This window comes from Corella eumyota, chromosome 2 (assembly GCF_963082875.1).
Source record: "Corella eumyota chromosome 2, kaCorEumy4.1, whole genome shotgun sequence".
Taxonomy (NCBI): domain Eukaryota; kingdom Metazoa; phylum Chordata; class Ascidiacea; order Phlebobranchia; family Corellidae; genus Corella; species Corella eumyota.
In genome coordinates, this window is record NC_137491.1 from 3208228 (window position 1) to 3235949 (window position 27722).

The 27722-nt window shown below is 28.4% G+C and overlaps 2 protein-coding genes across 3 annotated transcripts; one reads left to right on the forward strand and one right to left on the reverse strand.

Annotated features, from left to right (window-relative positions):
- The first annotated feature begins 6532 nt into the window (after nucleotides 1-6532).
- LOC145742949 (coiled-coil domain-containing protein 87-like) lies at nucleotides 6533-16167 on the forward strand. Its single transcript, XM_082560795.1, has 22 exons — nucleotides 6533-6929; nucleotides 7085-7258; nucleotides 7422-7532; nucleotides 7723-7862; nucleotides 8039-8153; nucleotides 8350-8481; nucleotides 8683-8804; nucleotides 8879-8960; nucleotides 9147-9270; nucleotides 9731-9881; nucleotides 10120-10264; nucleotides 10512-10641; nucleotides 10889-11019; nucleotides 11198-11329; nucleotides 11588-11755; nucleotides 12092-12192; nucleotides 12307-12422; nucleotides 12911-13007; nucleotides 14435-14615; nucleotides 14816-14930; nucleotides 15122-15299; nucleotides 15552-16167. Exons 1-22 carry the CDS (start codon nucleotides 6750-6752, stop codon nucleotides 15697-15699), a joined length of 2973 nt encoding a protein of 990 aa, XP_082416921.1. The 5' UTR covers nucleotides 6533-6749; the 3' UTR covers nucleotides 15700-16167.
- A 219-nt stretch (nucleotides 16168-16386) lies between these two features.
- On the reverse strand, nucleotides 16387-21666 carry LOC145742950 (peptidyl-prolyl cis-trans isomerase B-like). Of its 2 annotated transcripts, none has more exons than XM_082560796.1 (6): nucleotides 18977-19609; nucleotides 18273-18585; nucleotides 17904-18017; nucleotides 17730-17823; nucleotides 16991-17175; nucleotides 16387-16688 (listed from the first exon to the last, which is right to left on the reverse strand). In XM_082560796.1, exons 2-6 carry the CDS (start codon nucleotides 18393-18395, stop codon nucleotides 16536-16538), a joined length of 669 nt encoding a protein of 222 aa, XP_082416922.1. In that variant the 5' UTR covers nucleotides 18396-18585; nucleotides 18977-19609; the 3' UTR covers nucleotides 16387-16535. The 2 variants fall into 2 exon arrangements, 1 of the variants encoding a protein (XP_082416922.1); XR_014280976.1 differs by lacking the exons at nucleotides 16387-16688; nucleotides 16991-17175; nucleotides 17730-17823; nucleotides 17904-18017 and adding exons at nucleotides 20064-20248; nucleotides 20468-20561; nucleotides 21027-21140; nucleotides 21528-21666 and having other exon boundaries at nucleotides 18415-18585; nucleotides 18977-19715.
- Between the last annotated feature and the right edge of the window lie 6056 nt (nucleotides 21667-27722).

Genomic DNA, 27722 nt, shown 5'->3' on the forward strand with positions numbered 1-27722 from the left:
TTATATACTAACTAAATTTGTAAAATGTTAAAACATAAAAAAAATTAAGCCAAAAACCTAGTAATGTTCACAAAAAAATAGTTATGGTAAATATAAAATCCAGTGAAAAAATATCTGACCTTTCTGCTGTTTGTAGGATTAATTGTGAACTAGAACTAGTATCTTGAAGTCGAGAGCACAAATAACAATTCTACAAAACAAAAAAGTTTTTATGTAAATTTTACATCTAAAATAAAAGAATAATTCACCTATAAACAAATATAATTGCCCTGATTTACAATTTTATGTTTTGATCTTGTTTTTTTTCACAACATTTGCCAAATTTAATATAAAAATATTTCTCTAAGTTAAATCTAGTATTGTAAAGATCAACTTATACAGTAAAAAATTAAAAATTGAAGTAACAAATTAAACACCAATACTTTTTTTACCTTCAAGATTAAATTTTTGTTCTGTAACTCAAACCCAGATTTGTTATTAATTTCATGAAACAAAATATCATCATGTATAGTGTAAAGATAGTCATCAAAACTATAAAGATCAATTATTGGGAAAAATATTGTGGTGTCCTTTTCCATCAACAATTCACATTCTTAAAAAGATATTTTTTTAGTAAAAAATGCATAATTTAGAAGTTAAGTAAAAAAATATATTTTTTTACGTGTTTCTTGTTGAAAGGCACCTCCACAAGAATGACCACTAAAAAGTGTTTAAAAAAATACAAAGTAATTTGAAATAAAATTTACAATTAAATAGTAAAAAATATAGTAAAAAACAGTAACAATTACCTTTCGTTACGTATTCTGATATGAAGGCCAATAGGGCAGGTAACATTAACATACAAAACCTAAATTACCACATAATAACAGTTTAAATAAAATAATAATTTTAAGCAAAAATCATTTGAAATTGGATCAGTCTTTCATGTAATAAAAACAAAATATTAACACAAAAAAACTTACTATTTTTAGTATATAGTTACCAAAAAATACGTGTTAAATAATATTCGCTTAAAAAAGTATAAGACGAAATGAGCAAGTATAAAATGATACACTCACCTGTGAAAATGGTAAAGAACAAATAGTTTTACCATCTTCAGTTAAAGCTGATATACCGAGTCCCGCAACCCCAGTTTTACAATTTTTACTTGGATAAGGACAAGCACTTTGAATGGTGGTTTTTTGGGACTAAAAATAATAATTTTAAGTGTAAAAATTCTGATTTTGTTCTTTAAAATTTTAGGTACTAGTCTTATTATCAATTAACACTGTTAATATTATTGTAAACTAGTCAAAAGCATGCCATATGGTAAGAATATTAAATTTTAATTGCTGTAACGTGGTTGCAACTTATAACAAATATTTGCATGTAATTGTTCACTAAGGTACATTGAATATAGATTTAGAAGCATGGTTGGTAAAGCATTTGACATAACCATGAAAGGCAGTTTAATTTTTACATTTTCTTTATTGTAGCAACCTCAAGTAGGTTACTAGGCAGGTTTATAATCTAGCAATTTTATCAGATTATTGATATCCAGAACCGACTAAGGCATCGCAAAATAAGGCTGTGTTAACAAAAAATTACCTGAATAGTTAATACCGGTTTTCCAATAGGTTTAATTGTAGAATGGGTAAGAGAAATGTTACTGCTGTTTATTAATCCATTAAAGTTTTCAGTAAATGTTATTTCCACATTGATTGATGCAGGATGAACAAGAGTGAAATTAACCTAAATGAGACATAATTAAAAAAAAAAATTAAAAAAAAAAATTGACAAGCAAAATCAACACTTTTTTTAATTTTTTTTACCTCAATTTTGTCATCAAAGTTCTCCAAATTTTGGACGTTTCCTCCATTCCTGTTAAGATTTGAAACAAAGTAGGTATTATCACAAATACTTGTTCCTAAATCACTTTTTTGTGCAGAGTTATATATTTCCTGATATAGAGGAAATACCTGAAATATTTTAATAAAAAAAACTTTAAAAAAATACTGTTTTTAAAAAACGTAAACAGTTATTTTTTTAAAAATTATATTGAAAAAAACATAACTTAAAATTTATATCATTTTAGGTAAATTTTAAATTTGTTTTGTTTAAAGTTAGAAGAAAATATTAGTTAAGTTTTAATAGTTAAACGGCATGCCATAAAATTATTTATAATCAATAAAAGTTTAAAAATTACAAGTTACCTTTCTTTGTAAATAGCCAGTGTTGACCCAATTTATTTCAATCACATCAAGTTTGTTAAACTTATAAGTCAGGTGGTTTAAGTTGGGGACATTATATATCTGTGTTAAAATCCTGCTGCTACTGCTTCCATAAAAAAGTTTGTTGTTGTTGGTGGACACTAAAAGTTCAGTTCCATCTAAAAAAATAGTTAAAAAATACAATGTTTTGCAAAATTTTAATAAATAGAAAAACAGAAAAAGAGAAGTGTGTTAAGGACAGATACTGTAGTGGTTTTCATATTTAGATAGTATATAATTGGGCAATTAAATAAAAACTACGGGTAATGAAGCCTAGTACTTGATATATATACATCAAATTTAAAGGGCTGTAAAATAAAAAAAACTGCTGTTTTTGGTAGGCAGTCGACCATTAGTTGAAAGTTGCGACCACATTAAGTGTATTCAAATTTTGACTGAAGGGGGTGACTTGTATTAATAACTATAGCTTATACATCAAAATATTACCTTCATTAAAACTAATATGTCTAACTGAATTCACTTCACTAAACCAACCAAATAAATCTCCATTTAATCGAACAAATCCAATTTTTGATGGACTCCATATTATAAAATCATTATCAATACTTGTGGATTTGATTTCAATATTTGCCCATTCTAAAAGAAGTATTTTGTTTAATTCAAACTACTTCATATAGTAAAATAATAAAAGTTAATATATACAAAAGTAATTTGTATTTGTACAACAAGAAAAATGCAATCAAATATGATAAATTATGCAACTTGATTGCTGTATAAACATACCAGATATAGGAAACTGTAATGGGATTTCAGATTGAGAACAATGCGTAGATTTAGTTTTATATAAACAGCTCACTATTATCAGTTTGTTGTTCATTTTTGAAAGAAGTTTGACTACTCCAGGTAATTTACCAAGTACACCAAAAATAATTTCAATACCTAAAACAAGATTAATTAAATATTCTTTTGACGGATGAAAAAAATTTGGAAACTGGTTAAAACTTAACTGAAACCTCCATTAATGTAATTTAATGTTTTATTTTAAACTGTATATTACCTTAACATACTTTTATATGGTATCTGCCTATAATACTAACAACCATTTTAACAATAGGACATATTCTTAGATACCAATATTTAAAATCTACTCTTTATTGAAATCAAAATATTTTTTTTTTAATTGAAGAGTATTCTCCTAAAGGGGTTAGATATAAAGGAGTTGTAAGAAAATGTAGTATTGTTGATAAAATGGTGTTTTGAAACATGTTATTTTTGGCGAAATGTCTTTAAAAAATAAATACAAAAATAATAAAATGTTCAAATCATGATATTAAGTAAACAATTACCTTGGAATTCTAATGGAAGATCAAATTCTACCATCCAATTATCATATTCAGGCAGATTGGGATAAATATTGTAAAAATAAACTTGGTTATTGCTCCAAAGAACTATCACATTACTTTCCCATGCATGTAGTTGGGATAAATTCGGACTCATCAAACAAGTAGAAAATAAACTTATTCCTTTAATTAATTGCACTAAAGTGCCATTTACGCCAACTAACAACTAAAAAATTAATTGGTTTAATATTTTTATTTATTTTTTAAATTTAAATAGCTAAAAAAGTAACAATTTTTAGGAACCCATTTTTTTTTAATTTAAAGAACTGTGTATAGTTAAACACATACTTCAAAATTAAACAAATCTTCCGTTAACTTTGCAGTTAGCAATTTTCCTTGCACAACTATTAATATTCTTTCTTTATACACAGCAATATCTGTGACCACTGGATCTAAATAACGGGTTTATCAGTTTTAAATTAAAGTAGATAACTAATTTTAATAAAAAAAATATCATAGATGCAAAATATAAGAATTTTATTTACCTGTTATTGACAAGGAATTGATGAGTTGTGATGATATTGTAACATTGACAGTGTTAACAAAATTATCTTGTGTAAAATAAATACAATCAGTTGTGGCAAGTACCGCTATATGCATGGAACAACAATGTGAAAGTGTTCGACCACTTATTTTGCCTGAACTTTTCAGTTTTACTCTTTGATCTAAATTTGTTATTAGCATTTTTATGATTTTGAAATAACTTTAATAAAGGGAAATACATCTGTGACATAGCATTAATAGAATGTTTATCCTGTTTGGCGGGGCAAAGCCTTAAGTAGGGCGCAAGAAGTATTAAGTATGATTCCCACTGCTTCCAAGTTCTATCAGTTTTGAGTTTACATATCTTACCATTTTTTTGTATATCTTTATCCTCGATGTGGGAATGTCGAATGTGCGACTTAAACATAGAGTAACAACTGTTACTCCGACCCAGTCTCGAGTTGCCTTCAGAAGTTTAGGATATTATAGACTATAATTGCCTGGTAATTAGGCTGCTGATTAAGTGCTGACTCAGCAGGAGTTTATACCGTTTATAGCATCTTACTCAAGGGCGTTGCAGCATAAGAGCAGTGGGGATTAAATCCATGACCTCATGGTGGTGTAGCAAGTGTTCTTACCAGGACACCACGCTGCCGGTTAAATTTCCAACCAGATTTATAATTTTTGCGAATTAGCATACTAAAAGAATTTAAAACACTTAACTAAGTTGAATTTTACCGTTTTGCAAAGACATCACATTAGGTTCAATAAACAAGAAAACATCGTTTACAGATTGGCCAAAAATAGCTTCATCAAGTTTTGAAGTGATGTGAATAAAAGGAATAATATCCAGTTCTTTGCTTTGAAAACTAACAGTCCAACATAATTCAGCAGTGTTGTAAAATACTTGCTCTGTGAAAATGATTAAAAATATTTCATTTAATACACTCAATTAAGACTATGTAACAAATTGCGTACACGTTATTTACCTGGGTAAGTTTTACCCAATAAAGTTTTAAAAATAGGATTCTCCCCTCTAGAGTAAAACAAATTTGTTAAAACTTTTGAGAACTGCATTAAATTTAAATTGACTCCATTTAAAATTTCAATTTCATTTTCAATAGAAGAAATCCTTATCTAAAATTTTTAAAAATGTAAATATATAATCAAATGGTTTAAAGACCAAAATTACATTAGTTATATTTAAAGAATTGTTATAAAAAAGTAGGCCAACTTTTGGCCTTCTAAGTACTAGTTTTATAAAAATGTTAGATTAACTTGCCTTTAAGTTGTAGAAACCATTGGATTTTGTGGTTTCTGCCAACCAGTAGTAAGATTTTGGTTTGTTATTGACCCGGAAAACAAAATTAGTTGGGCAACCACTGCAAGTCTAAAATAACTAACATTTTAATATTGTTTAATACCGGTACATCGTACACTCTAAACTCAGATTTAGTAAGTAGGCTATCTTAACTTAAGCTATTTTTACATTACTTAAATTGGTTAAAATAAGATTTTTACAATTTATTCAAATTTCATGTTTCTACATGTAAAAAATGGCTATTTGCCTACAGTGTTAAACACCAATTTGTATTTTCCATCCTTGAGGCAAAAAATATCGAATTTCTGTGTTACAATATTTTTTGTAATGGTACAGTTATCCAAATCAGATGCACTGATATTTAAATTATTTTCAGTAAAGTATAAACTTCCAGATACAAAATATTTCTGGTTTTTATCAGAAGCTAGATAGTGATTTGCCTGAACTGGGTGAGTAGAGTAACTGTAAAATATAATTAAATGATAAAGAAGGTTGCAACATTTTTTTAGATTTCTACAAACCGCAAGTAAGGTAGACCATAAAAAAGTTTTTGGTACTGCTATAAGGTAACTCAATAACCATTGCTATATTATTGTCGATTAATGTTGCAGTTAAAAGGCACATTTCTATGTTTTTTTAACAAAATGTAACTTTTCTGTAAAATTAAAAAAAACTTAAACGAAAATATATATTTTAAACTAGATATTTTTTTTTAGAAATTAGCAACACTATTACCTCCAATAGCACTTTGCTGGATTGCAAATGGATAGAAATATAACGCAAAGGAAAATGTGGTTGATCATATTTTTATTTTCAAATATATTTTAAATATTTCAAAATATTAAAAACTTTGTAAAATAATATTCGAGGTTCAAATCAGACGACAAAGCGTGTGATGCGTAACGAACAAGAATTATAATTTTAAAATAAAAGATTTTTAATTTAAATTATAGTTTCTTTAAAAAATTTATAATTAACATATTACAATATAAATTAAAAAAAAATTTTAAAAAATTTGATGTTAAATATACGTGTCGTGGCATAATTTTTTCGGTCACGACTCCGCTATGATCACCAAGGTGATTGTTTACAACGCTAAACTTTTTGTGGAAATTTTTTGGTGGAAATTAAAAACACATAACACACAAACAATTTAAAATAACAACTTTGGTTTAAAAAAAATTGTAAATCTGTCTTGTACTAAACGTTGGAGTAGATAGCTTTAATATTATATAAAAATGTCGGATTAGTTATCGTTATTGCTAGCCCAGTTTATCGGCGAAATCTAACTGTTTAAATTATTTTTGGACAAAAAATAAACTTCACAATTAAACAATGGCAAAATGTGCTGATCCCCTTTTATTCAATCTTCTTGCTTTACACAACAACGAAAATGCTGCACTTAATCGGACTAAACGTGGAATGTATAAACTGGAAAATACTCCAGATAAAAAGTTAGAAGAACAAAGAAAATCTTTGAGCAATCTTAGTTCTTTATCTTTACTAAAGGCAAAGGTATTTTATTAATGTATTTTTTGGAACATTTAGGTTTAACTTAAATAAAAAACATAGAAAGGGGCATTATTGTACTGTAACAATATATTGTAGGGGGACTAAATTAAAAATCTCAAAAAATAAATTTTTTAATTTTATTTTATTGAATTTTTTAGACTCCCGATGAAGAGCAAAACAATGACATTGTTGGTGAAAGGCCTGTCACTCCAATAAATGAAACAATTAGAATTGCTCCCAAGTTGTTCTCTGTTCTCTGTAAACATATAAGAAGAAGGATCAACCCAAGACCTCACTGGGAACATATTTCTATAGAAGATCAAAGAAGTTTGGTAAGGGAAAAATTTGTTTTATTGTTCTAATTTAAATGTAAAAACTGTAAATCTTTTTCATGCATATTAAATTTTTGGGGATTTCAATGCTATGTTGAATTTCGTTTCAGTATTCAAGTGATAAATAACTTGCCCTTAAGCATGTTTTGTTTATTTCCACTAGGGAGCTGTATTGTTAGGTGAAGTAAATGCAGTATGGCCAATTTTACGGCAACAAGTTGATGATCCATTTCTAACTTCCCGACAAAATAAAGAATTACAAAGAAGAATTTCAGTAAGTAGAAAGCACATAGAAGTTATTTTTAATACTTTTTGAAGCAAAAAATATTTTGTTTGGAAGGGATTGAATTGCAAAATTTAAAATATATATATATATAAAGCAGAAGGCCTTAAATACAAAATAAAAAAAGCCTTTTTTGGTATATTTTTGTGCTAAAATCAATAACTAGATGTTACTTTTTCAGGTCCACATTGTGGCAGTATGTGAGCAATTATTTCTTTACCACTGTAACCAATTCAAAACTTTAAATAAACGAGGAATATTTAGTACTGAAGCAAATATGTCAAGGATTAGAGGACAGATTGCCTTAGATGCCGATAAATAGTAGGAGAACTATTTATATTGAATAAGTTATTTGGGAACTTTAGTGATTTTGTGAAATCATATGGTTTCATGGCCCTCATCACTTTAATAGATTTTTAATGTAATAATGCTGTATAACCATGAGTTTACATAGATTGTTGCAATTTTTGTTTACTTTTCATTTTTTTATATTTTAGCTTAAATATTCTTGCTGTCCGTCGCCATATAACCTCAGATTTAAAGAAATACGTTGAACATGATACAATGAGAGCAACTAAGAGAAGTGACCCCATCACCCAACAACTACCTTCTGTAAGTTTGATAAAATAATTTATTCCTACGTGTAGTAAAATATAGCCTATTTCGTTTCTATAAGTAATATTTTTAATATTGCTCAAGACTAAAATGGTTTCTATTTTTAATGGACTTTTTTAAATGCTAATATTATGTAGTAAATCTTTTACATTTAATTTAATCTATGCGGTAATAAAAATTGGATTTATTTTAGACTCCGCACCACCTTTCATTCAAGAGTTTATTAAAAAGTAGTCGACCCCAACATAAGAAAAAACCTGATTACAATTTAAATCTAGAACTTAGAGATATGCATGTGCAAATGCCATCACTGGATATTGGAAAGGTAAATAAATATTAATTAAAATCTAGCAATAAAAATATAAAATTATAAATTTTTGATATATAATTATCAGTAATAAAATAAACATTTTAAATTTTTTACAGCCTTTTTTTTCTGGTATATTAGTAGCATTATTTTTTAATAATATTCTTTAGTTTATTTTCCTAATTTTAAACAATTAATTTTATTTGTGTTAAATTTTAGGTTTATTCCTTACTCCCTCCACCTCCTACTGCAAAGAAACAATCTTACAATGAAGATGATTTATTTGAACAAGATAAAACAGAAGATCTTACAGACACAGAATATGAACCCCTGTCAGAAAGGTTCGTTTAAATTTCATAATTTAGTTTTAACTAAACCAAGAAAAATTTGTAGTAAAAGCTGATTATTTTTTCAGGAAAATTCGTAAATGGGATTCAGAACCAAAACTATTTACACAAGATTTGTTCCCAGATTTAAACAAGAAAGTTGATTATGATGTAAGATATAGAATTTTTACGATTTAATCTAGTTTAAAAGAAGATACTAGACAACTAAGCAAGCTGGTGTTAGTCTGGTTTAATCAATCCACCAACAAAACACAACGGATTTTTATCAATAATATTTTAAATTTTACAAAAATTTTACAAAATTTTTTTTCTAAAAACAATTTGTGTTATTCTAAGGAGCTAGAAAGTAAATTAACTCACTCACAAATACATTCTCGACCAACTACCAGAGATTCAAGCATCGAACAAATAATGAATGCGTCACTAGTTACTGCAAGTGCCCCTGCTTCAGCATGCAGATGTAAGTTAAATGCTTTTGCCATTACTTGGTCTGTATTAAATAATAATAAATGTTTATATATATTAGATTGGGCAGTTGAAAGGCAGTTACTGTTTCTTTTGTAAGAATTATGCTCAGAAAGAACATGTATGTTATGTTTGTTAGATACACTTGCTACACCACACATGAGATCGTGGGTTCAATTCCCACTGATCTCATGCTGTAGCGCCCTTAAGTAAGGCGCTATAAACGATATGAACTCCTGCTGAGCCAGCACTTAATCAGCAGCATAATTATCAGGCAATTATAATCTGTAATATCCCAAACTGCCACAGGCAACTCGAGACTGGGTCGGAGTAACTGATATTACTCTATGTTTAAATCGCACATTCGACTTTCCCACATCGAGGATAAAGATATATACAAAAAAAAACTTATACAAATATATTTTCCTCAAATTTTAGTTCTTGTTTGTACATAGGTATCGTACACAAAACAAGAAAAGAGGATAGTGTGATTGATACAAGGCAAGATTTAATTGATTTATTGGCTCGCAATAAAGCTTCAAACTTAGAGGATAACACAATTGGTGAAGATCAAGACATACCTCCTTTGATTCAAGCTATTACAAGGTAATACTATCTTATTGTCAGGTCAAATATGCTGGCAAAGGCATCTTAACTCTAATTCAGGGTATAATTGTTGATTTATTAATTGACTTTTAACATATAGTCTAATTAAGGTTGTAAAGCAAAACTTGCAGAGATTTTATGCTTTATTTTTGTCTATGTTATATTGGCACTATCTGAAAGTTAATATTTAATGGCCACAATTTACTGAGTTTCTATCAATGTTTTTTTTATTTAACAGGAGAGAAATAAAGACTAAGAAAATGCAAGAGTTGCGAAAATGTGAACAGGAGTTAAATGCAAGAAAGAAAATGGCAGAGGAAGCGGAAAATTTGCCACTTCCACAACCTAGTTATCCACAACCTTCTGTTGTTCAAGTTAGACTGGTAAGCAGCTAAAATAAGCAACGATTTTTTTTTAAATTATCTTTGGTACGACAAATAGTTTTAACTGATCTAGGTTAAAGTTGTACTTCTGTAACTCTTATTAATTCTTTGGTTTGTTTTAAAATATTCACATACTTTTCCTAACAGAATCTTTGCAATGCATTATACATCTTATGCATTGCAATATATTCACCAACTGGGTCAAACTGTTTAATTAAGTAACTTGCTTATTAATTTTTAATCTTAGCCTGGTCATTCCAACCCAATTAACCACCAAAATGTCACAATTCGAACATGTGATCTTCAAATACCAGAAAAAGTTGATCTACCAGCTGTTACTTTGGATCTACACGGTCCTTTGTTCAATGATCTGACAGGTCAAATTATTATAGAAATTTTAATTATTGTTTAAAATTGTAATTTAATTTTAGTTAGTTTTATCAAATAGTTTTAAAGTTTAAAAAATTGCAATAAAAATGCCATTTTTTTCTAATAGAAAAGACACTGCAAAAATATTTTAACACATTTTAGATGTCTTGTCAGTGGGACTTAAACCTATAAACTCCAAGTTTTAAGACACCAATCGTTTAAATTATTAAACCTTTCAATATAATTAACTTCCAGGTGAAATATCAGCAGCCACTGTGAAAAGTTTAGATGCCAATTTATTCCAAGGAGAAGAATTGAAAGAAGTGTATTCAGAAATAATGAAGACTGTGCCAGACCTACATCTCAACTTTGACAATGATCCAATGGTGAAATTGAACAGATTTTAATTACAATGTTGATATATTTTTATTTAGTTTTTAACATTAAATATTTTTGGGCATTTTGAAGTATATCATTAAAAAAACACTAAAGTGTGTTATTACTTAACCAACATACATTAAATCAAAATGCTAAGTTTTAAATAAATTTAAACTTTTGTGTTAGGTTGTTAGACCAGCTTCAGAAGTTGTGATGAGTAAAATATTGGCCTCAAGTAGCCTGGATTGCCCTAGAGCTGAACAAATTATAAATCCAAGATTAACTAAAACTGGCCAACAGCCACCATGGGCAGGGGAGGTAAAATATTTTAACATTTTGCATTGACATAAAGGTCACTTTAAAATAGAGGTAACAGTATTATATTGGTTGTTGATTACATAGATAATTCATTTATTCTAGTGAAAATGTAACTGTTTTTCTAAAGTTGATTAAACTTAATACCATTGGTGTAAAAAATACCCATAACTCATCAAAAAACAAATATTTATTTTACTTCTTACACACGTTAGATAAGTATCCTTTTTTTACTGTTTTTAAATTTTATGTATTTCCTAGCCACAAGATTCATGGAATAAAAAGGCACTGATGCCATCATCAGAAAGTGTTGGAAGTGCAATGATGGATGAAACTTTAAATAAAAACTCAAGAGCTTATGCTTCTTGGTTGGCATGGTGGAAGGCCACTATTACAACTGATGATTATTTTAAATATCTTTCAACTCAGGTGATTTTTTTAATATACAGATAATTAACCTTCGTAGAGTAATTTTGATTCCCTAGGTTAACCTAAAACATAAAGTAATGATTAATACCAAGCCTAACTCTTGTACTGTTTGATAATTAACACGTTATTAACCTATTAATTGATTTTTGCTTTTGTGGGAATATTTTAATTGTTTTGAAAGTGGAAATTGCCCATAGCAAATCTATTAAAGTAGCCTTAAATAAAATATGTATGTTGTCATTAAATTTTCTTTCTGTCCCTTGAAAGGTAGATTACGCAGTTAATTAAACTTTTATTGTAATCCTAAATCCTAATTCTTATATATATTCATTTCAGGATACAGATTTTCTTGGTGTAATATTTCATTTTTATGACAGTGAAGCAACCGCTTCTGAGACTGATTCATTTGCAAGAAGTGCTATGTTAGAATCAGAAAGGTAAGTTAAGTAATTACTAAAACAAAAACTGTAATCATAAGAATCTAAAGTAAAAAAAAATAATGTTTTAAAACTTGATTATTTTAATCACTTACTTAAAATTTTTGACTTAAGAAAACTAAATGAAAGGCTAATGGAGATTAAAGCCAAGAAAGAACATTATGTAAAAGGTTTATGGAATGCTAATGTTATTGCATTGGGAGGTCTGGGAAAATATCCTGATTTAGAAGGTAAGGATCAAAATATTACACCAATCATTATTTTATAACATTTTACTTTTTAAAACTTGCTTTGGGTATATAAAATGCATTTTTTGACTGTTTATTTTTTTTATAAACTGTACCAGATAACTTTTTTTTGTACATATAATCTATCTTTGATGTAAAAGGGTTAAATGCGCAACCTAAACATAGAGTAACAACAGTTACCCCGACCCAGTCCCTAATGGCCTGTGGCAGTTGGACATAGGTGCTGGCTCAGTAGTAGTTCATACCGTTTAAAGCATCTTACTCAAGGGCGCTACAGTATGATATCACTATGGATCAAACCCAGGACCTCATGTCATGTAGAAAGTGTTCTGACCACTACACCACCCTACCGATTAACTTATCTAAGGTCAACTGTCTCTGTTTAAAACCAAAAAGTAAATTTTGTCTGTTTAAGAAAAATTTAATTAAACATTTCAAAAATATTGATCTTAATAAAACTATTAACACAGATGACATGGAGGAAGAAACTATGGTAAGTGAGTCACTGGATCAAACCATGTCCAATATTTCACCTAGAAGCTCTATTCAAATTCCCTCCAATTCAAGGTACTTTCAAATTAACGTTATTAGTTTTATTTTATTGTGTTTTGTAATTGAGTTGACTATTTGACTTTTCTTCTATGAAATAAAAATTTGTTTTGACTTAATTGACTTAATTAGATCAATTGATATAATTTGGGTGACCAAGTTTAGTCTTTGTATTTTTTATCTAAAAACAACAAAATTTGTTTAAACTAACAAAGATGTAGAAAAAGACTCAGTTAGAAATATTTATGATTAGTAATTCTAGTTTTTATAATAATAGCCAAACAGAAAGCAACCCTATAAAAACAGTAAGCATCAAAATCCAATCCAGTGAAACTTTATCAGAATATCAACTTTCAACCAAGACTTCAGATACAGTTTTAGATAGCACAACAACATCAAACATAGAGAAAGATATTAGTAAAATTGCCCTATCACCAAGTGGCAATATTAAACAGCCAAGGCTATTAGGAAAGGGTTTAGTAGAGAAACAACAAACTGTTAGTACAGAGAATCAAAGCTTGTTAAGTTTTCATGATTTCGAGTCATGGACCTCTCTTTCTTCTAATACTGAAGATCTTAAAAAAGCAATCTCAACTCAAGATGAATATTCATCAGGTAAAAACAATGTTAAAGGTGGTTTTTAACATTATTAGTTTATAGGGTTACTGCTATTTTAACTTAAAGTATTTAAGCAGTTAAATTTTAAACACCAACATTCACCGATAAAGGTTTGTTAGAAACAGCTCTTATCCAATTATTGGTGCAGTAAGATTTCCTGTTTTAGTTTTAGTAAATTAATATTGTAAAGTTACTAGTAAGTTACCAGCTATCTTAATTAAGATAGGTGATAGATAGTATAAATTAATTACACTACATTGTTTTTGAGTTGATCATCTTGATTAATTGTTTAAAGGTTACATATCATCTGAGCCAAACAAATCAGCTTTATTTTCATTTACCAAAAAGAAAAGATTGCCTTGGAATAAAAACAAGAAAAAGTTAGAAGGTAAAAAAGAATTGACAAGGAATGCTAGCATAATATTAAAAACATTTCACCTAGCAAAACAAGTAAGGTAAAACTGCCCAATAAGTAAGCTGAAGATTTAATATTTTTAGTTGTCCATGAATCTAAAATGACAGTTTTAACAAAAAAACAGCCAAGAACTAAACCAATTAATTTGTTGAGAAGTTATTACAAGTAAGACAACAGTTTAGGTTTTATTATATTAAGAAAAACTAATATGCAAATTTACTTGTGAAACTTACATTTAATTTTAAAAGTTATGCAACTGTTTAGTTCATTTAAGATTGAGCTAAATGTAATTGGCTTAGCCCAAAATTTAAACAGTGCATCAGTATTTCTTATGTTATTTATATTTTGAAAATATTTGGTTTTGATTTAACTTAATTCTCCTTTTTCACTTAAACACCACAAATATATTCAGTGTGCCCATGTCTGCTACCAGTAAATCAACACAACAAAAATCGATGCAATTTGAACCAGAGGCTCCAATTATTCAATCTCGTCTCGAGCTGGTCTGGAAAAAGCTTAAAATGTCTGGTTCACAAAAACTTGATGCAGCTTTAAAGTATAGCTCTGATACATATATGCCAATTTTAGAAGAGGTAAAAGAACTTTATTTTTTTATTAATTAGTAATCTATATAATAAGTAAATTAATGTATTGTAAACTTTCTGTTAATGTGACCCAAATTTTTGGAAATGCCACAGAAAATAAATTTCTTATTTATAAAGTAGCTTTGACTAACAACTTTTTTTTATCCTGGGAGATTTTAAATACTTTAATTTTTCATCTTTTTGTTTAGAGTTTAATATCTTGGGAAAGAGTGACTGAACTGATCCTGAACAGAGAAAAAATTTTGTTCGATTTAGAAGTTTTTGAACGAGATGCTTCAGACCCGAGTCGCTTCTTTCATAAAGGTTAATTTACAAATGATGTACACAAGATATTTAAACTATCCGTTTATATAAAATCTATTAATTATAAAGTGAGTTTTCTGACTAAATTGCCAAAAAAAGGCAACTCAGAACTTGGCAGGGATAGTAAAGGATACCCTAAAGTCAACCTTTAAATAATAATCTAAAACTTGATCTATAATAATTTACTCTAGGTTCTAGAGGTTCTTCAGTTTCAAGACTTCACGAAGCAAAATTAAGAGCAAAACTTTTAAAGAAACTTGCCTCACTTGAAAAACAGATTTCTGTTCTCTTAGACTTTATTCAATCTTCCTTTCAAGATGTGATAACTTATTCTGGGAGACCTTATCAGGAGAAAATGAATTCTGACAAGTGATTTGCTTTATTTTTTACTTACTTATAAAAAAAGTGTCAAGGCCTTTAACATATAACAGTTAAAGTTATATGTTGATTTTAATGGGTATATATATTACTAAATACAATATTAAAATTACTATTCTTACGAAAGTATAAGTAATTATAGCGGTATTGTACACAAAGCATCACTTTTAGACAAATTTGTTGTATTTTGGTGAAGTGTTATTTAAGAAAATTACCAAACTAACAAACTTTTACTTATTTTAGGGTTGAAATGTTATACTGGCTTCAACAAGAAAGAAGATGTCAGATGTTGAATGAATTTGGGCAACCTAAGGAACTTCATCAGTTTAAGCAAAACAACCACACTTTGGTAGGCTCTCATCAAGTCACATTATCAGGGCTAACAGAATAAAAAAAATGTTTTGTATATTTAAAAAAATAAATAGTGTTTATAATATTATGTGCCAAAAACTGTGAAAAATTTGGTGATTTTTAAAAACAAATTGGCCCATTATTCCAAAAAAACCTAGTAAGTTTAATTTTAACTAAGAATGTATTGTTCAACCTATTTAGTTCCTTAGTAAGTCTAGCCAAAAAACAAGTTGAAAAAGTGTATTGCCTGCCATTTTGTCAAAAAATAGATTCAAAGTTCATGAGCACTTTTATATACTTAAAATGTTTACCTACATTGTTAACTCTAATTGATTGCCACAACACAAGTATGTTAAGAAAAGTTATAAAATATTTTTAATGCAACTTAAACTACACAATCAAAAAATTGGCTGTAGTGTGTTTTTTTTGAATCTGTAACATTTTAATTCAGTGTGTTTTAGTGTTAGTTCCCCTTAAATTATTATGCAACACTATTAAAATCAACTTTATATTATTATTGATAATTTGGCAACAGGTATAAAGTGTATTTGTAAAAGGTAATTAGTTAAAAATATCAGATTAAATTATCTGTAATTAGTTAAGTTGGATAATATAAAAAGGCGTACTTAGTAAGAGACTTAAGTCTTGTTATAATGTCTAAATTACCTTTAAAATTTAAGAATATAACTTTAAATTGGAAAATATCTTTGCTGAACTAAATACCCTTTTACAATATAAAAGAAAACATTTTATAACAAAATTTTTATTTGAAAGAACTTGGGACTTTATGAATCGGCTTCATCAATTACACATAATTAAAAATATTTGCTACAGAAAAATACTGGTTGGTTTGCGTACAATGTTCTAAAACTTCAATTATTTTGGATTTTGTTCCTTAGTTGGCTCCTTAGCAACTGCATAATATTCCTCTGGTGTCAATTCTTCACTTCTCGAAGCTGCGATGGAAACGGGTTTGATTGGTCTGTCCTTATCCCCAGTTGGATTTTTTTCAATTAAGCGAATAACATCCTAGATTGATAGAAATGACAGTTTCAAGTTTTAGGAAAAAAAATAGTGTAAAGGAGTTTAAGAAAAGCTTAATTAAAAAATGAAAAGTATATATGTGTTTTTTTATAAAATCTTATATTGCATAACATTATATAAGTATAAAAGATCTGACTAGTAAACCAAATGTTCACTTAACACTCCTGTCATTCTATAAACTACAAAAATATCAAATCATGATAATAATTTTGCAACCTTAAGAAAGTTACAAAAAATCAAATACTCTAAATTAAAGACCCAAACTTAAACAAAAATATGCTTCTTACCATTCCATCTACCACTTTACCAAACACCACATGTTTTCCATCTAACCATGAGGTTTTCACAGTGGTGAGGAAGAATTGTGACCCGTTCGTGTCCTTGCCTGCATTTGCCATACTCAACCAACCAGCTCCATAATGTTTTAACTTGAAGTTTTCGTCAGCAAACTTGTTCCCAAAAATACTCTTGCCTTTATAAAAAAGTTAAATTTATTAGTTAATAGCAATACAATACTTAGGAATAGGCTACATGAAAATAATAATCATAAGGAATTAAATCTCTAGTTATTTAAATCAAAAACTGCATTTATTATCAATTATTTAAAAAATAATTTTTACGTTAAATCATAAATTATTATCAGATTTTGTAATGTTGTATACCACATCTATAGCAAAAATAAAAATCAAACCATTGCCTTTTTGAAAACATTTTAGTTTTTAAGATAGGCTTACTATATTTTAGTCAAATATGCAAACACTGTTACTATAATTTTACTTAACATAAAAAATTGTGTATCAAGTAATGGCATATTGTGTTTATATACATTAAATTTCAGTAAAATAATTTAATTGATACATTGCATTTTATACTATCAAAATTTAAATGTTTAATATCATTTCCTTAACCCAACAGAAAATACAGTCAGACCTTTTTGGTCTTAATTTAATTAAATTATACAGCTGTATTAAAGGCCCTTCTGATAAGGATTTTTCTTTTTGAAAAATAACAACTAAAATAAAATACCTCCTGTTCCGTCACCATTTGTAAAATCTCCTCCCTGAATCATAAAATCTTTGATCACTCGATGAAATTGGCTTCCTTGGTAACCAAATCCATGCTTTAAAACAAAGAAAATAAGTAACAGGAATTTTATATAACAAAATTATTTAAATTTCTATTATTTATTTATAGCTGCACCTTGAAGTTAGCTAATTCGAAAAAGTTTTGTACAGTTTTTGGCACAGTTTTTCCAAATAATCCAATTTTAATCGTTCCTATTTCCTCATTGTCTATTTTGACATCAAAGTAAACCTTAAAAAATCGAAAACAAATGGCATATTTTTACTTTAATTATCAAAAAACAAACATTTTAAAGCGTAACTTATTGGAAAAAAAGTATTACACAAATTAACATAAACTAAAATATAAAACAATATTGAAATAGACTATCAAATATGACATGAAACTTTTCAGCACAACATTGTTTGGGGCAGGGTAATAAAAGTTAATTAAATTAGGTTCAAGTTTTTGTTAATAGAGGTAAATTTGTAATAAACATGGGCTTACATGAGCAGTTACTTTTGGTCCTTTTTTGGCTTCACTTTCTCCCGGAAGTAACATAAAAACAACAACGCCAACCACAAATAGCACCACGCCTGCAACCTTCATTATATTCTTAACTTTTAACATATATTAAAAACCCTTACACCTAAAGATAAAAAAAAGGTTGATAAATTAATCACAGTTAAAGCCTAAAAACGTATATAAAAATAACACTAAAAAAGTTGATAAAAATAAATAGGAGGTACAGCATAAAATATAACATTATGTTTCATCCTAGAGATCTCATCAGAAAACTTGGCACCATAGAAACTTTTACCTTTTAAAAAATAAAAAAAAATTAAAAAAAATGCAGCATGGTGTAGTTGTCGGAACACTTGGCTTTTTTACTACATGAGGTCCTGAGTTCAATCCCCACGGCTATTATGTTGTAGCGCTATTAAGTAAACAGTATAAACTTCTGCTCAGCCAAAATCAATCAGCAGCTTTATTATCGGACAATTATAAACTTTATAAAGGCAAAATATCCCAAACTGCCGAAGAAAACTCGAGACTTGGTTCGGGTAACTAATGTTACTCTATGTTTAGGTCATGAAGCTGACCTTTCCTCATCGAAGGTGAATAATTATTAAAAAAAAACAATGTTGGTAGATAGAAAAGAAAAAAGTAAGCAAAATTAGCTTTGAAAAAACAACAAGATATTAACTTACATATGCAGTTACAATTTCCCCCTTTTTACTTCACTTTTAACAACTTAGAACAAAAGAATAACTCCAGCGGACAACAATATTAAATTTGCTGTCTTCATCATACTTTTAACTATTTAAAAAAACTATTATATCTAAACAACAAAAATACATGGTTTTATAGCAGTAGGAATTTGCACTAATATAATATGACAAAATACAGTTTGTAGCACATTTTGTGAATAATATTATTAAAGGGGTGCAAAACTGTTACAAAATCTAAATTTGGCAAGTTTAGTTATGAACTTGAAATGTGGCTTCATAAAAATTTTTGTACACAACACTTGATGATAAGTTTAAGAAAAAACTAAATTGATTTTAATATATCAGAAAAAGAATATGAACATTAAAAAAAATTGATATTGCAAATAAACAATATTGATTTTATTTGATTGATAATTAATAAAAAATAAGTACAGTAGTTTTAATTAAGTTATTTTTGATTATTGCTACAAATTATAATTTCAGTGTTTAAATTTAATCTCAAAAACACAATGTAATATTAAAGGTTACAATTTCTATACGCAGACTAATATTAAATTTCAATATGTTGAGTATAATAACTACAGGTAAATTTGTTGTTTATATTTTTATGTTTAACATTTATTTATTATTCTAATTGCCCACAGGCAGCAATTACAACATCAGAAACTGGCTTATCTTGTGCACCAGTTTTGTTTTTTTCAATTCTCTTTACAACATCCTGAAATTTTTTTAAAAACAAGATAATTTTAATAAAACAAAATTTTTTTGTTGTATTTTTGTCAATGAAGTGGGAAGGCCAACTTCATGGCCTAAACATTAGATTACACTTGTTATTCAGACACAGTCTTAAGTTTCTTAAAAACTTCGGGGTATTATTAATCATTTTTGTCAAATATTTTACCAACCAATTGGTTTTGGCTTTGGCAGAAGTTAATACGAGTTTCAGTGTTTACCTCATGGCACTACAACATGGCAGCAGTGGGGATTAAATCTATGACCTCATGTAAAGCTTAAATTTTCAACCTAAAAATAGATATCAATAAAAATTGTCTAACACTACACTCACCATGCCGTCTATTACTTTACCGAACACAACATGTCTTCCATCTAACCAAGCAGTCTTAACAGTGGTGATAAAGAACTGGGATCCATTTGTGTCTTTGCCGGAGTTAGCCATGCTCAAATATCCCTCTGTCTTATGTTTGAGGACAAAGTTTTCATCAGCAAATTTGGGTCCATAAATACTTTTGCCTTTAAAAAATTTTTTTTTTGTAAAACTGATTTTATAAATCTAATAATTTTAACAAAAAAAAATGCAAACAGAAAAATTGATAAAATTTATTCGATAAATTTTAAAACCCATTTATATTAAAACTATATTTACTAAAAAGGTTGCTAAACTAACTGGGATTGGTAATAAAAAAAGTGGTGTTTTTAATTTCAAATAGCCCAAAAAAAATTTTTAATTACCTCCAGTTCCATCTCCTCTTGTGAAATCACCCCCTTGGATCATAAACTGTTTAATCACTCGATGAAATTTGCTTCCCATATAACCAAACCCTTTCTATGTACAAAAACAAACATTTATTTTACATAGTGGGGCGTAATTTTTTTTTTTATCACCTTAAGGTGATAGGTTTTTATTTTTTTTATTGGGTAGGGGTGTGATATTGTGACGCGTTTGAGCTATTTGTGAACGCCGGGCTCAAGGGCAAATAGTGTGGCAATGGTGTGGCTTGTAGTCTGCTGCCATGACCGCTTAACCACACTACCGGACTAACAGTGGGGCATAATTTATAATTGTTTTACACATTTTTGTACATGTTTTTAAATATTTCTGCCTTAAGTGATTTTGGGGTTAAATTTGGGGCACAATTTTGTAAATTTTTTATGTGGCTTTTTTTGTTAAAAGTTTTTCATAAACAATCTTACCTTGTTTATCATATTTATTCAAAAATTTTAATATATTAAAAAGAATTCCAAGGTAATATATTTTTTTACAAATAAATTAAAAAAACTATTATGTCACCTCTCCAGTACAAAGAGCTCGAAAATTTTCTGTAGTTTTTGGAACAGTTTTGCCAAACAATCCAATCTCAATTCTTCCTTCCGGCTTGCCTCCGATTGTGATATCGAAAAACACCTGTAAGTAAATCAAGTTGTAATAAATTTTGGGCACAATTAATGATTGTATTCAGCAAAAAAAAGGTTCCATATAATTTCACCTAATTATGGTTTTTAATTTAATAATTTTTAATTAGATCACTTAACATATTCAATATTGCAATTTTTTAATTAGATCACTTTACATATTCAATATTCATATTCAATAAATACAATTTATATTCAACAATAAAAACTAAGGCTTGATGTTAATACAAATTGGAAACAATGCAATATTAGATGGTATAAATATATGTTAATATAAACAATTAGGGAGTTGTATGTAAAGAAAGATTTACAAAATTTATTTTAAAATATTCAAATATTGCAAAAATAATAACAACAACTAAAGGTTTTATAGTTTTACCTTTTGAGTTATCTCTTCCGGGTCAGTAGCAAAAGCTGAAACGAAACAACCAAATAGAACAAAACTCAAAACTTTAACGATCATATTGTAGATTTTAAACGTAATTTTCTTAAGAAATTAAACAAAAATAACCAATCTTTAATAAAAATAAACAAAATTAATCAAAAATGTATATTTTTATAAACAGGCATTAATTAACCTTAAAAGACTTATTTTTTTTCAAGGTCATCAAAAAACAGAAGAGGAAAAATACAAAAATTCTCGAGTTATTTACTAAACTGCAAACCATAATTAGCCACGTGTCATAACAAAACGTTACAATGTTGCCAAACAATAAGATTAAATATATAAAAAACTTTATTTTGAGTTTAAAATTCAAAATAATATAAAATAGACTTCGTTAACAAAAAAACTTAAATATAAATTATAATACTTAATTTAAAATTTAAATTATTTTAGAAGCAAGCAAAAACGTATGTAAAAAAAGAAACTAACAAAAAACAAATTAAAAAATTTGCGTCTAAAAATAATTTTATGATGGTTTTTACCTCTTTTTGGATCTTTAAACCCGGAATTAATAAACGTATTCTTAATAAAATAAACTAAAAAGATTTTATTATTTAAATCATGATCGTTTTATTCATTCTTTCATTATGGTCAAACTAACGTTGCTTCTGTTTGCCGATATTTGTGGTTCGAAATCTTAGATTTCGAAACATATTGTTATTCAGTGTATTTATTATTATGGTTCAAAAAGTCAGTGTATTTATTATTATGGTTCAAAATTTATTTTAAAATATTCAACTTTTGCAAAAATAATAACAACAACTAAAGGTTTTATAGTTTTACCTTTGAGTTATCTCTTCCGACGTAACGGTCTAGGTCTAGGCCTACTAAGTAACCTTAAAATATTACAGCCAAGCCTAAAACCATTATAACATTTCGAATATTACTGTCGATGGCACTGAGATAGCCAGAAGTACGTATTTAGATTGCTTGATTCAACAAAACCAAATAACAAGGACGTGGCGATACTATAAGCCTTAACATGCGTTCCCCTTTTTAGGTCTAACAACTGCTATATTAGGCCAAACTTGTGGATTTTTTAATTCAAAAGTAAATTTAACAGAAAATGATCTTTCCATAAAAATAATAAGTTGATAGTAAAATAAGATGTTAACTAAACTTTCATATAAGAAATCTTGAGAAATCTGAAAACGTGTGATAAAAGAAGAGAGACGATCGGATCATTTTTTACGAAATTTTTTCCGACAAGCGGGTCAAGTGAACAAGATGAAGTACATTTCTTGCACAAACTACCTAGTTTCTTTTGCGCAACGATGGCCGACTCAAGACGATGATCGACGCACCCATCGATCATCGTCTTATGCCCACAGAAGGCCGATTATTTTCCCTAAGTGCCCAAACGAGGCCAAGTCCATTTTATTTGTCGATCGTCGCAATCACCTACCTAATGAAAGTTCGAATGTCCGAGAAATACAACTATCAAACAATAAACGCTTATTTGACAAATTTAAAATAAACGCTTATTGACAAATTCGCTTGAAAGTTAAGGCGCGTATCGAAAAGTAGCGGTTGTGTTTTTTATTTTTGATTACCCCGAGCTCTACTTTGAATTGGGTGGGTGTGGCTAATTTTGGATAAATTCGCATAAGCTAACTTTAAATTTTATAAACAAATAGTTTTTTAATATTGATTTAAAACAGAATTTTTATTTATTTGCTGACAAGCTTTGGCTTATTTTTCCTCCCTATTTTAACAATGAGTTTCATTGCTTTTAACTATAACTTATTTATTGAATTTGCAGTTTATTTAACAACCCTTTTCACATGCGAACTCTAGTTTCGTTTTTCTGGTATTGAAATATTTTTTCAACAACTTATTTCCGCTTTTTATTAGGTGCAAATGTTCGTTTTAAAAACAGATAGGCAAACGCCACCCAATAAACATGGATTTTGACTTAACTTAAATTCAGATTTTATTTCCGTAAGAATTAGCCAGAATTTTATATTTTTGTAAACAACCACCATCTAAAGACGGCTCGTATATTTAAAATTCCTTACAATATAAGACAGTTGACCTTATGTTTATAGGCAGAACAAACTTCCACAATGCAAGGTAATAAAAAAAATTAAAATCACCAGTAGAAAGGATGTGGAATGGACAACTTTACGGCCTAAACATAGAGTAACATGTGTCACCCTAACCCAGTCTCAAGTTGACTTTGACAGTTTGGAATAATATTGATTCTAATTGCCAATAATTAAACTGGTGGTTGGGTGTTGGCTTAGCAAAGTTACCGTTTATGGTGCCCTACTAAAGAACGTTACAGCATTAAAAATCTAACCCAAAACCTTATGTAGTAAAGCCGTTTTTAGCCACAAGTAACATTGGGCTGGTGAAGTAATTGTATTTATGTACCAATCCTTATATTAGACAAATAAAAAATCTTAAAAAAAAATTCAACTAATAATAAATTACACAAAGCTGTTGTTAAAAATAAAAAAAGTTATACGCTTTAATATAATAAGCATCACAATTTTTGAGCTTAAACAACCAGTAGTGTAAATAAAAGAGGAATATTAAATTTATCCCCACTACTTTAATGTACTTATCTACTTTAAAAGCAGTAACGTTACTACCCGATTACGTCACTGAATAGGTTTAGGTCATTAAAAAACAGCATATGAAATTTTGTTAATCAAAATTTATTAAAAACGATTAATAATATCAAAATAAGGAAAAAAAAATAAGTCTAAAAACATAAATAATATCGACAACAGAAAAGAATACGAAAAAATAAGGCTAAAAACACAAATAATATTAACAACAGAACAGAATACGAAAAAATATTGGTAAAAACATAAATAATATCGACAACAAAAAAGAATACGTAAAATTAAGGGTAAAAACATAAATAATATCGACAACAGAAAGAAATACGAAAAAAATAAGGCTAAGAACATAAATAATATCGACAACAGAAAAGAATATGTGAAATTAAGGCTAAAAACATAAATAATATCGACAACAGAAAGAAATTTAATAAAATAAGGCTAAAAACATAAATAATATTGACAACAGAAAGAAATTGAAATAAAATAAGGCTGAGAACATTAATAATATCGACAACAGAAAAGAAAACATAAAATTAAGGCTAAAAACATAAATAAAATGGACAACTGAAAGAAATACGAAAAAAATAAGGCTAAGAACGTAAATAATATCGATAACAGAAAAGAGTACATGAAAATAAGGCTAAAACACAAATAATATTGACAACAGAAAAGAATACCTGAAATTAAGGCTAAAAACATAAATAATATCGACAACAGAAAGAAATACGAAAAAATATAGCTAAAAACATAAATATTATCGACAACAGAAAAGAATACCTGAAATTAAGGCTAAAAACATAAATAATATCGACAACAGAAAAAAATAAGGCTAAAAACATAAATATTATCGACAACAGAAAAGAATACCTGAAATTAAGGCTAAAAACATAAATAATAACGACAACAGAATAAAATATGTTAAATTAAGGCTAAAAACATTAATATTATCGACAACAGAAAAAAATACGAAAAAAATAAGGCTAAAAACATAAATATTATCGACAACAAAATAAATTAAAGAAAATAAGGCTAAAAACATAAATAATATTGACAACAGAAAGAAATATGAATAAATAAGGCTAAAAGCATAAATAATATTGACAACAGAAAAGAATACAAAAAAACAATATTACTAAATAAATATTATGTATAATATAACCCAGTATAGCTTTAGTAAAAGAGCGCAAACTGGTCACATTAAGATGTTTGTGATAAAGGGACTAACCGAAAATAAATCTATCGAATGAACGAATGTCTCAACTTGGCAAACATCATTGGGAAGTGGTAGCAACATCATCAGAAAGTGGTGACAACATTATCAGAAAGGTGGTAGCATTATCATTGTAAAGTGGTAGCAACAATATCAATAAGTGGTAGCAACATTATCAAAAAGTGGTAGCAACATCATTGAATAGTGGTAGCAACATCATTGAATAGTGGTAGCAACATCATTGACTAGTGGTAGCAACATCATCAAATAGTGGTAGCAACATCGTTGGAAGATAAAAGCAACATCATCGAAAAGTGTGAGCAATATTAGAAAAATGAAAGCACATCGTCGGAAAGGGGCAGCAACATTATCGGAAAGTGAAATCATTGAAAAGTAATAGGGCGTCATTAGACAGTAAAAGCGGCAATATTGGAAAATGGAATCATTGGAAGGTGGTAGTAACATCATCGGATAGTGACGGTAGTGACATTATCAGAAGTGGTAGTGGCATTATTGAAAGGTAGTAGCAACAATATCGTGGGGTAGCAACATCACCATAAGGAGGTATTAACATTTTTAGGGGGTAGCGGCATCATAAGGGGGCAACAACATCATTGGAAAGTGGAAGAAAAATTATGGGGCGTAGCAACGTTATCGGGGGGTAGCAACAGCATTGGGTGTAACAACATCATCAGGGGGGACTAGCAACATCATTAGAGGTAGCAACAATATCGTTGGGTAGCAACATCACCAGAACGTGGTAAAAACATCAACAGGGGTAGCATCATCATCGAAAGGGAATAGCAACATCATCAGAAAATGGTAGCAACATCATTGGAAAGTGAAAGAAAAATTGTCTGAAGGGTAACAACATCATCATATACAAACAAACTGGTAGCAACATCATAGTAAGCAACATTATCAAAAAATTATTTTATTAGAGAGTATCATCATCACAGAGAGTGACATCATCAGAGAGTGACATCATCAGAGAGTGACATCATCAGAGAGTGACATCATCAGAGAGTGACATCATCAAAAGTGTAACGTAATATGCAACACTGATATGCATTAAACACTTTGTAGACAAAATAACCTGAAAAATTAAAATGAATTTAATATGTTATTTGGTACAATTGTTTAATTTAATTAAAAATTTATTAAATTAATTATTTAGTTATATTTATTGCATAAATACCAAACTTTTATTAAAAAAAGGGATAATATTAGGAAATAATTTAAAAAAATTATTAAAACAAACGAATTAATATTAATTAAATATTTAATCAAACAAACAAATTGTAAGGTAATAAAAATAAATTTAAACACTCAACAATTTATTAAACAAATACAAAACAAAAATAGTAGCCAAAAGGAATCACCGTTTTGGTCTCCTTCTCACAAGTTATTAAAACTTCAATTAACAACTACCTTTTTTATCAGATCATCATCATATTCTCTAGATGTTTCTCTCTTCCTCATGAAATTATCATCAGATTCTCCAGATGTTCCTCTATTCCTCATTAGATCCTCCAGGTTCACGAAATCTTCATCTGAAACCTAAAAAAGAAACCTGAAAAGCAGTCATTATTGTCTAATTAAAAAATAAATTTAGTTAACACATTACCTTGTTGTTCAGAAGACTATATGTTACCTATCTTTCTCGATTCCTTATCAGATCCTCCAGGTGTTCTTCCATTCTTTATCAGATCCTCCAGATATTCGTCAATTCCTCATTCGATTCTCCAGGTTCACGAGATCTTCATCTGAAACCTAAAAAAGAAAGCTGAAAAGCAGTTATCTATGCCTAATTTTAAAAAAAATTTAGTTAACACATTTACCTTGTCGTTCAGAAGACTATATGTTACCTATCTTTCTCAATTCCTTATCATATCATCCATTCTTTGCGAGATCATCATCAAATCCTCCAGATGTTCTTCTATTGATCACCAGATCATCCAGGTTTACGAGATCGTCATCTGATATCTTAAAAAGAAAGCTAAAAAGCAGTTATCTATGTCTAATTAAAAAAAATTTAGTTAACACATTTACCTTGTGGTTCAGAAAACTACATGTTACCTATCTTTCTCGATTCCTCATCAGATCCTCTATGTGTTTCTCCATTCTTTATTAAATCATCATCAGATCCTTCAGATGTTTCTTTTATACCTCACCAGATCCTCCAGGTTCATGAGATCGTCATCTGAAACCTTAAAAATAAAGCTAAAAAGCAGTTACCAATGTCTAATTAAAAAAAAATTTAGTTAACACATTTACCTTGTCGTTTAGAAGACTACATGTTACCAATCTTTCTCGATTCCTCATCAGATCCCCCAGCTGTTCCTC

Bases quoted from the DNA above. Each gene is read 5' to 3' on its own strand.
- LOC145742950 (XM_082560796.1), bottom strand. From the start codon at position 18,395: ATGTTAAAAGTTAAGAATATAATGAAGGTTGCAGGCGTGGTGCTATTT. The intron at 18,018-18,272 runs GTAAGCCCATGT...CGATTTTTTAAG, and splicing joins GACCAAAAGTAACTGCTCAT to GTTTACTTTGATGTCAAAAT. The intron at 16,689-16,990 runs GTAAGAAGCATA...CTATCAATCTAG, and splicing joins GTAAAGTGGTAGATGGAATG to GATGTTATTCGCTTAATTGA.
- LOC145742949 (XM_082560795.1), top strand. From the start codon at position 6,750: ATGGCAAAATGTGCTGATCCCCTTTTATTCAATCTTCTTGCTTTACAC. The intron at 6,930-7,084 runs GTATTTTATTAA...TGAATTTTTTAG, and splicing joins TATCTTTACTAAAGGCAAAG to ACTCCCGATGAAGAGCAAAA. The intron at 12,193-12,306 runs GTAAGTTAAGTA...TTTTGACTTAAG, and splicing joins GCTATGTTAGAATCAGAAAG to AAAACTAAATGAAAGGCTAA.